The sequence below is a fragment of the Micropterus salmoides genome, unplaced genomic scaffold, assembly GCF_014851395.1.
Source record: "Micropterus salmoides isolate LMB-PRFRI ecotype aquatic unplaced genomic scaffold, ASM1485139v1 Ms_hic_scaffold_1254, whole genome shotgun sequence".
In the NCBI taxonomy this organism is placed as follows: Eukaryota; Metazoa; Chordata; class Actinopteri; order Centrarchiformes; family Centrarchidae; genus Micropterus; species Micropterus salmoides.
The window spans coordinates 1-10,799 of record NW_024040324.1 but is presented as its reverse complement, the minus strand read 5'-3'; the positions used below and the strand labels follow the sequence as shown (position 1 = coordinate 10,799).

Here is a 10,799-nt window from a genome sequence, read left to right as displayed (position 1 = left end):
TGTACACAAAAATATCTGTATTTGAAAGAAATACACTGGTTGGACAGTTGTGTCTGAATAAATTTTTTTGTCAGGTCTGTTATTAGCATATTTTGGGTGTTGCACTTGAAGATTCAGAGGTAGAAGTGCGAAATGCTAAAACCGGGACATCATTTGCATTTGAAGATCTCTGATGTTTCCTCAAGGTTCCTGCACAACACGATCCTACATTCCCCTCAAATTGTTTGGTCAACATGTTTGGGATGTAAGCTTTGTACCTATAAGGAAAGTAGAATAGAAGCCTCTAAACAGGAGTGTTTTTTTAATATAGATACAAGATAATAGCAGAAATTACATTGCTTGGGGATACTCGCATTCGAGATTGCATTATAGGCTCAACAGTGTAGATTACATAGTCAGATGGACACTTCCGGCAATTTTGTACAGTGACAAATAGATTTAGATAATGTTTGGGATTCTCTCTGGGCCGCAATGATTCCTATTCTGTTTTTAGGGTTTCACTGACGCCTGGACAACATCAACAACAATCTCTTCTGTAGAAAAACTATGTAAGTGGGAGCGGCAAAGCCTTTTTTTTGGTTGATGACAAGTCTGTGTTATATTATGGCAGTCATGAATGAATTTTATTGTGTTGAAACTATCACACTCAACTCAACACTCTCTAATAAAACTGTTTTTTCACCTAAATAGTTTTACCAAGGAGGACGTCCTGTAATTTTTTTAATCCTATTTTTGTGTGTGTTCATATTCCAGCTCCTCGAAACACAGAAGAGTTCAAATCAGTTGACCGAAATGAGACCTGTATAACTCTGCAGTGGAAGAAAGTGAATTACATCCCCAACTACATCACTGAGTTCAATAGAGGGGAGATAAAAGTCACTGCATCAGAGGGACAAGAACACATGACACACACAATCTCAGAACTCACAAGCGGGACTAAATATGATTTCAGTCTCTTCACTGTTTTTGAAAATGTCAGAAGCAGAGGAGTACACATCACTGCAGTCACTGGTAAGATGTTTTTCCTCTGACATAGGCTACAAGAGCCACAGCAGAGCTCTGTAACAATATCTAATTTAAAGTGTCTCAGTAACAGAGGGGTGTTGCTCACTTCATAGTTTTGACTGTTGCAGATACAATAATGGAACTGAATGCAACTCATTATTTGTTTGGAAAAACTTCACAAAACATTTTAGTAGGAATATCCTGTCATTCAAAAATAGACAAATTTTGTCAGTTTCTTCTCCATGTCTTTTACATCCTAGCTCCTTAAAAATGGAACTGAATGCAACTTATTATTTGTTTAAAAGAAACTACATAAACGCAACATTTTAAATCAGATTTTGTGACACTTCCTTATTTGTGTTTCTTTACATTTCAGCTCCTCGTAACACAGAAGAGTTCAAAGCAGTTGGACAAAAAAAAAAGTGAATCAAATCCTCAACTATATACTTGAATTCAATGGAAGGGAGATAAAAGTCACTGCATCAGAGGGACAAGAACATGTGACACACACAATCTCAGAACTCACAAGTGCGACTAAATATGATTTCAGTCTCTTCACTGTGTTTGAAAATGTCAGAAGCAGAGGAGTAAACATCACTGCAGTCACTGGTAAGATGTTTTTCCTCTGACATAGGCTACAAGAGCCACAGCAGAGCTCTGTAACAATATCTAACTTAAAGTGTCTCAGTAACAGAGGGGTGTTGCTCACTTAATAGTTTTGACTGTTGCAGATACAATAATGGAACTGAATGCAACTTATTATTTGTATGGAAAAACTGCACAAAACATAACATTTTAGTAGGAATATCCTGTCATTCAAAAATAGACATTTTGTCAGTTTCTTCTCCATGTCTTTTACATCCTAGCTGCTTAAAAATGGAACTGAATGCTACTTATTATTTGTTTTAAAGAAACTACACAAACGCAACATTTTAAATCAGATTTTGTGACACTTCCTTAATTGTGTGTGTTCATATTCCAGCTCCTCGTAACACAGAAGAGTTCAAATCAGTTGGACAAACTGAGACCAGTATAACGCTGCAGTGGAAGCCAGTGAATAAAAGCCTCAACTATACATTTGAATTTGATGGAAGGATGATAAATGTTCCTGCAACAGAGGGACAAGAACATGTGACACGCACAATATCAAATCTCACAAGTGCGACTAAATATGATTTCAGTCTCTTCACTGTGTTTGAAAATGTCAGAAGCAGAGGAGTAAACATCGCTGCAGTCACTGGTAAGATGTTTTCCCTCTGACATAGGCTACAAGAGCCACAGCAGAGCTCTGTAACAATATCTAATTTAAAGCGTCTCAGTAACAGAGGGGTGTTGCTCACTTCATAGTTTTGACTGTTGCAGATACAATAATGGAACTGAATGCAACTTATTATTTGTTTGGGAAAACTTCACAAAACATTTAGTAGGAATATCCTGTCATTCAAAAAAAGTCAAATCTTGTCAGTTTCTTCTCCATGTCTTTTACATCCTAGCTGCTTAAAAATGGAACTGAATGCAACTTATTATTTGTTTAAAAGAAACTACGCAAAACGCAACATTTTAAATCAAATTTTGTGGCAGTTCCTTACATTCCAGCTCCTCGTAACACAGAAGAGTTCAAATCAGTTGGACAAAAAAAAAAAGTGAATGGCATCCTCAACTATATACTTGAATTCGATGGAAGGGAGATAAATGTTCCTGCATCAGAGGGACAAGAACATGTGACACACACAATCTCAGAACTCACAAGTGGGACTAAATATGATTTCAGTCTCTTCACTGTGTTTGAAAATGTCAGAAGCAGTGGAGTAAACATCGCTGCAGTCACTGGTAAGATGTTTTCCTCTGACATAGGCTACAAGAGCCACAGCAGAGCTCTGTAACAATATCTAATTTAAAGTGTCTCAGTAACAGAGGGGTGTTGCTCACTTAATAGTTTTGACTGTTGCAGATACAATAATGGAACTGAATGCAACTTATTATTTGTATGGAAAAACTGCACAAAACATAACATTTTAGTAGGAATATCCTGTCATTCAAAAAAAGTCAAATCTTGTCAGTTTCTTCTCCATGTCTTTTACATCCTAGCTGCTTAAAAATGGAACTGAATGCTACTTATTATTTGTTTAAAAGAAACTACGCAAAACGCAACATTTTAAATAAAATTTTGTGACACTTCCTTAATTGTGTGTGTTCATATTCCAGCTCCTTGTAACACAGAAGAGTTCAAATCAGTTGGACAAACTGAGACCAGTATCAATCTGCAGTGGAAGAAAGTGAATGACATCCTTAACTATATACTTGAATTCAATGGAGGGGAGATAAATGTTCCTGCATCAGAGGGACAAGAACATGTGACACACACAATCTCAGAACTCACAAGTGGGACTAAATATGATTTCAGTCTCTTCACTGTGTTTGAAAATGTCAGAAGCAGAGGAGTAAGCATCACTGCAGTGACTGGTAAGATGTTTTTCCTCTGACATAGGCTACAAGAGCCACAGCAGAGCTCTGTAACAATATCTAATTTAAAGCGTCTCAGTAACAGAGGGGTGTTGCTCACTTCATAGTTTTGACTGTTGCAGATACAATACTGAAGCTGAATGCAACTTATTATTTGTTTTAAAGAAACTACACAAACGCAACATTTTAAATAAAATTTTGTGACACTTCCTTAATTGTGTGTGTTCATATTCCAGCTCCTCGTAACACAGAAGAGTTCAAATCAGTTGGACAAACTGAGACCAGTATCAATATGCAGTGGAAGAAAGTGAATGACATCCTCAACTATATACTTGAATTCAATGGAGGGGAGATAAATGTTGCTGCATCAGAGGGACAAGAACACGTGACACACACAATCTCATTAGTCACAAGTGGGACTAAATATGATTTCAGTCTCTTCGCTGTGTTTGAAAATGTCAGAAGCAGAGGAGTACACATCACTGCAGTCACTGGTAAGATGTTTTTCCTCTGAAATAGGCTACAAGAGCCACAGCAGAGCTCTGTAACAATATCTAATTTAAAGCGTCTCAGTAACAGAGGGGTGTTGCTAACGTCTCGGGTTACGTATGTAACCCTGGTTCCCGAGAAGGGGAACTCGAACTGCGTCGGTTACGACACTATGGGAACGCCTCTAGGCGAAGCAGGTCTGAACGTGAATGAAATCACTCCAATCCTATTGGCTTGTTGCTAGAACGGTAAGGTGTGACGGAATAACCGGAGGAGTATAAAGCACACCTGTACACACTCATCATTAGCTTAACTATGAAGCAGGCGCTTCAGGCGGGGAGAGAGGTGCGGCGGGCCGACGCAGTGTCTCGTTCCCCTTCTCGGGGAACCAGGGTTACATACGTAACCCGAGACGTTCCCCTTCGAGGGAACTCGAACTGCGTCGGTTACGACACTATGGGAATGAGATACCCACTAAACCGTGGCGAAAACCCCGCCTGCCCCCGTGTGCAATAAAGTGGCACGACTAAGAGGAGAGCGCACGAGTGTCAGGTGACGAAGGAAGGTCAAGACTGTAAAACCGAATGAATGTGTGCGGAGTGGCCCAGCCAGCCACTAAACAAACATCCTGCAAAGAGGCCCCGGAAAGGAGGGCTCGAGAGGCCGCCATGCCTCTGGTAGAATGAGCCCTCACAGCCACAGGTGAAGGCAAACCGCGCACCTGATAGGCCAGGGAAATAGTCTGAACAATCCAGTTGCTGATAGTATGTTTGGATACAGGGAGCCCGGCCCTGGGAGACCCAAAACACACTAGCAGCTGGTCAGCCTTCCTCCAACGGGAGGACCTCAGAGTGTAAATACTCAGTGCTTCTGACAGGGCAGAGCAGATGAAGTCTCCCGTCCTCCGCCGTCACATGAGGTGGAGGATGAAATGCCTGCAGCACTGTGGACCCTGCCGCACAAGAAGGCACTTTAGGGATGTATCCTGAACGAGGGTGCAGGATAGCCCTAATATTCCCCGGGGCAAACTCCAGGCTTTGCGGGGAACTGAAAGCGCTTGGAGATCCCCCACCCTCCTCAGAGAGGTGATAGCAAGGAGAAAGGCCATCTTGAGGGTCAAGTGCTTAGCCTCAGCTGACTCCAGGGGTTTGAAGGGGCCTCAGCCACCGCCCCAAGAACCACTGCCAGATCCCAAGTGGGAACCTTGGACCGAGTCGCAGGTCTCATCCTCCGGGCACCACGGAGGAAACGCACAACCAAGGGAAGTTTCCCCAAGGACTCCTCCCTCAGAGGGATGTGGAAATAGCTGCCATGTACACCTTGAGGGTGGAAGGGGAAAGACCAGCAGAGAACCGGTCCTGGAGGAACTCAAGTACCTGAACCACCGTGCAGGTAACAGGGTCCACCGACCGCTCCCTACACCAAGTGGAGAAAACACTCCACTTCAGGCCGTACATCCTCCGTGTGGACGGGGCCCTGAAGCTCAGGTGGGTCTCGACTGCTCCGGCTGTTAGACCCGCCTCTAGGTACTGTGCCCCCTCAGGGGCCAGACCCACAGTCGCCATATGGCGGGGCAAGGGTGAAGAACCCGGCCCTGCGCCTGGGACAGCAGGTCTCTCCTCAGAGGGACCCGCCACGGCGGGCCGTCCAGGAGCGACATGATGTCCGAGAACCACACCCGGGTCGGCCAGAACGGGGCTACGAGCAGTAGGCTGACATTGTCCTGGCGGACCCACTCCAGAGCAGAGCGACTGGGGGAAAAGCGTACAGACGTAGCCTCGGCCATGAATGTACCATGGCGTCCAGACCCAACGGGGCTGGAGGAACAAGAGAAACCATAGCGGGCAGTGCGTAGTCTCTTGAGACGCAAACAGATCCACGTCTATGGGGCCGAACTCTTCGCACAAGAGCTCCACCACTTCGGGGTGAAGTCTCCATTCCCCGGGCCTCAGCCCCTGCCTCGACAGCAGGTCTGCTCCCTGATTCTGCGTCCCGGGGAGATACATCGCCCTGAGCGATAGTAACCTCTGCTGGGACCACAGGAGGCTCTGACGCGCCAGTCTGTCCAGAGGGCGTGAGCGCAGACCGCCCTGGTGATTCAGATAGGCCACCACCGCTGTGTTGTTCTCTTCGGAACGAATCAGGACGTGGTGGCCTCGGGCAGGAAACTCCTTAGAGCCTGGAACACCGCCAACATCTCGAGACAGTTGATATGCCACTCGGATCGATGCACCTGCCAGGATCCCCTTGCAAAGCGGCCGTCCATGACCGCGCCCCAGCCCGTGAGGGAGGCGTCTGTCGAAATAACCAGCCTGCGACAAGACCCTCCCAGCACGGGCCCCTGGGACAGGAACCAAGTTTCCTTCCAAACTGATAGGGAACGAAGATACTTGCGCGTAACCCAAATCAGACGGAGAGGATTTCCCCTCGGGGAAAAACCCTTGTTCCTTAGCCACCACTGCAGGGGTCTCATGTGCAGCAGTCCAGATGGTATTACGCTGGACGCAGCCGCCAGGAGACCCAACACTCGTTGAAAGTGTTTCATAGTGATGGCGTGGCCTAACTTCACCCCTTTCACGGCAGCCAATATGGTGTCGACACGTGCCGGAGACAATTGTGCCCGCATCGTTGTCGAATCCCATGCAACCCCTAGGAACGTAGCCCGTTGGGTGGGCGCCAGCACGCTCTTCTTTGCGTTGAGCCTCAGCCCTAAATGCCGCAGACGAGCCAGAACGACATCTCGATGCCGAACCGCCAACTCTCGAGACTGGGCTAGGATGAGCCAGTCGTCGATGAAGTTGAAATCCGGATGCCCTGGAGCCTCAGCGGGGCCAGTGCTGCATCCATACACTTGGTGAATGTGCGAGGGGAAAGTGCCAGGCCGAATGGAAGAACCCGATACTGGTAAGCCACACCCCCAAAGGCAAACCTCAGGAACTTCCTGTGAGAAGGACGGATGGAGACCTGGAAATAGGCGTCCTTTAGATCTATCGTGACAAACCAATCCTCAGATTGGATGTGCATCACGATGGCGGGGATGATGAGCAACTTGAACCTGAATCTCCTCAGAGACCGGTTAGAACCCGCAGATCCAAAATAGGGCACGCAGCCCTCCGTCCTTCTTGGAGACTATGAAGTACCGGCTGTAGAACCGGCGTCTCTGTCTGGGGGGAGACACGTTCCACGGCCCCTTTCCTCAGCAGAGTACGAACTTCCTGTCCCAACACCGGACCTTGCTCCGGGCGGACCACAGTCCAAACAACCCCCTCTCTTCTGTTGAATTTGGAGGGCGGGTTTTGAACTATAGTCGATACCCATCTATGGCAGTGTGCAGGACCCACGGAGAAATGTTCGTCAGGCTCCGCCAAGCCTCTGCAAAGTCTGCCAACGGAACGGTGGTCGGTGTCTCGTGTGATCTTCTGGTGGACCCAGAACGGCAGGGGAGAGCCGCCGAAGATCCACGGTGAGTGAGTTGGGATGCCGTCCGCCTGCAGACCCTCGGGGCAGGCAGTACGGCGCGGACTCGATGGTGGCAGGTGCGTCCTGAACGTGTAAACGGCGGGATAACATCACCTGTTGCCACGGCGGAGGGGACCTCGGTCGGCCTCCGGGGGGGGGGGGGGTGCGGGAGGGGAGAAAGACTCCCCTACCCCGGTCTTCCCTGAGCTCCGTCGGGACTGGATGACGGTCCTCAGATCGCGTCTCTCAGACGGCTGAGGGTGAGAGCGCCGTCTCGCTGCCCCAGCTCCTCGGGGGGGCCCCCCGAGAAGCGACACTCTGCTTCCTCTCCTCTCCGTAGGAGCTCGTAGAGGGAAGGGACCTACGCCTGGCAGCCTCAGCTGCCTTGGGTCCAGACCGGCGAGGGAGGTACTGGCGGAACGCTTAGCACTGCGTCTAACGCTTCGTGGTTCTGCGAAGCTCCGCCAGATCTTCCTCGGAGGGACCCCCCCTCTGAACCATCTCCTGTAGCAGGTTGGCTTGGTAGGCTTGAAGCACCGTGGTGTGCAAGCTCGCACCTGCCTGGCCCGCTGCCAAGTACGCCTTCCCCACAAGCGTGGATGTGGTGCGACATGGTTTGGATGGTAACGCCGGCTTCTCCAGGGAGGACGCAAGTCGAGGGGAGAGATAGCTCGCAAGCTCATCCTCCACCTGAGGCATCCTCCCATAACCACGGTCCCTAACCCCCATCACATTACTGTAGTTCAGTGATCGGGGTGTGGAAAGCCATGTAGAGAAGGGTCTGCCCCATGATTTACTCAGTTCATCATGTAAATCAGGAAAGAATGGCAGAGACCGGCGTGGAGGTTGCGTGTGGTGCTTAAGAAACCTTTCATCAAGCTACCACTAGCCTGTGGTGTCTGCTCCTCCTGTGGCCAGTTGATGTTGAGCTTAGCCACGGCTCTAGTCACCACCTCCAGCAGCACGTCATAGTCGGGCGTCGCTAGATGACGCCGCCCGACACCCGGAAGTCATCGTCCACTGAGCTGAGCACGTCCGCCTCCTCGGAGTCGGATTGCTGCAGCGTCTCCGGATCCAAACCGCGAGCGGGAGAAGCCGAGAACGGGCTCCCAGTTCGAGTTCCCTCGAAGGGGAACTTCATAGTTTCGACGGTTACAGATACAATACTAGAACTGAATGCAACTCATTGTTTGTTTGGAAAAACTGCACAAAACATAACATTTTAGTAGGAATATCCTGTCATTCAAAAAAAGTCAAATCTTGTCTTTTACATCCTAGCTGCTTAAAAATGGAACTGAATGCTACTTATTATTTGTTTAAAAGAAACTACGCAAAACGCAACATTTTAAATAAAATTTTGTGACACTTCCTTATTTGTGTTTCTTTACATTTCAGCTCCTCGTAACACAGAAGAGTTCAAATCAGTTGGACAAAATGAAAACAGTGTAACTCTGCAGTGGAGGAAAGTGAATGACATCCTCAACTATGTCATTTTGTTCAGTGGAAGCGAGATAAATGTTGCTGCATCAGAGGGACAAGAACATGTGACACACACAATCTCAGAACTCACAAGTGGGACTAAATATGATTTCAGTCTCTTCACTGTGTTTGAAAATGTCAGAAGCAGAGGAGTACACATCACTGCAGTCACTGGTAAGATGTTTTTCCACTGACATAAGCTACAAGAGCCACAGCAGAGCTCTGTAACAACACCCCTCACTTAACATTTTTGACTGTTGCAGATACAATACTAGAACTGAATGCAACTCATTGTTTGTTTGGAAAAACTGCACAAAACATAACATTTTAGTAGGAATATCCTGTCATTCAAAAAAAGTCAAATCTTGTCAGTTTCCTCTCCATGTCTTTTACATCCTAGTACCTTAAAAATGGAACTGAATGCTACTTATTATTTGTTTAAAAGAAACTACGCAAACGTAACATTTTAAATCAAATTTTGTGACACTTCCTTATTTGTGTTTCTTTACATTCCAGCTCCTCGTAACACAGAAGAGTTCAAATCAGTTGGACAAAATGAAAACAGTGTAACTCTGCAGTGGAGGAAAGTGAATCACATCCTCAACTATGTCATTTTGTTCAGTGGAAGCGAGATAAATGTTGCTGCATCAGAGGGACGAGAACACGTGACACACACAATCTCAGAACTCACAAGTGCGACTAAATATGATTTCAGTCTCTTCACTGTGTTTGAAAATGTCAGAAGCAGAGGAGTAAACATCGCTGCAGTCACTGGTAAGATGTTTTTCCTCTGACATAGGCTACAAGAGCCACAGCAGAGCTCTGTAACAATATCTAATTTAAAGTGTCTCAGTAACAGAGGGGTGTTGCTCACTTCATAGTTTCGACGGTTACAGATACAATAATGGAACTGAATGCAACTTGTTTGTTTGGAAACTGAACAAAATGCAACATTAGACTGGGAATATTCTGTCATTTAAAAAAATCACTTTTATTTTTTTACAGTTTTCTTTTTGTGTCTTTTACATTCCAGCTCCTTCTAACCCAGAAAAGTTCAAACCAGTAGGAAAAAATGAGACCAGTATAACTCTGCAGTGGAATAAAGTGAATAACATCCTCAACTATATACTTGAATTCAATGGAAGGATGATAAATGTTGCTGCATCAGAGGGACGAGAACACGTGACACACACAATCTCAGAACTCACAAGTGGGACTAAATATGATTTCAGTCTCTTCACTGTGTTTGAAAATGTCAGAAGCAGCGGAGTAAGCATCACTGGTAAGATATTTTTTCTTATTCAGTCTAAATGAAATGATTGACTGGCCTTTACCTGCCTGTCTACATACATGCACTCTGCCTGTGCAGTCACTGCACTCACTGTGTTTTGGGGAGTGTCTTTGGAATTAGGGCTGAAAGGAGGCCATACTTGGCAGCAAGGTTTGCTTTATTTATTTAATTATCATATTTCAGGAGAAAATGTCTGTCTCCTCCTTGCCTGTTGTACAGTGCTCACAGAATCTATATTTTCTTGGTAAGACTTTTCATGTCTCTCTTCCAAGGTTCACTGTGTCTGTACTTGGTAAGATCTGCCTCTTCTTGACATCTCTGACAGTAAAGAGATATTCTGCCATTTCATAATCTCTGTTTAGGGCCAGAAAACAATCTAGTTTGTGTTTTGTGGTTTTTTCTCTATCTCCCAGTGTCCCAAATAAGTATTTTTGCTTTGAGTGATCATTCGGTTTGCTCTAATTGATGTTTGTAAAGCAGTGCTGGCAGGAGAAAGGTGTTATTTAAATTTTTTCATTTTTTTGAGGGACTCAATCGGAGATTGGATGAGAGAGTGACCTGTATTGACGGTATTGAAGTATTTTGCTAGTGATATGCAAGTCATACAGAAATT

General features: G+C 46.1%; 1 protein-coding gene across 1 annotated transcript; it reads left to right on the top strand.

Moving 5' to 3' along the window:
* Positions 1–3,709: 3,709 nt before the first annotated feature.
* Positions 3,710–10,268, top strand: LOC119900115 (tenascin-like). Its single transcript, XM_038714874.1, has 4 exons — positions 3,710–3,962; positions 8,812–9,069; positions 9,412–9,669; positions 9,929–10,268. Exons 1-4 carry the CDS (start codon positions 3,761–3,763, stop codon positions 10,207–10,209), a joined length of 999 nt encoding a protein of 332 aa, XP_038570802.1. The 5' UTR covers positions 3,710–3,760; the 3' UTR covers positions 10,210–10,268.
* The last annotated feature ends 531 nt before the right edge of the window (positions 10,269–10,799 follow it).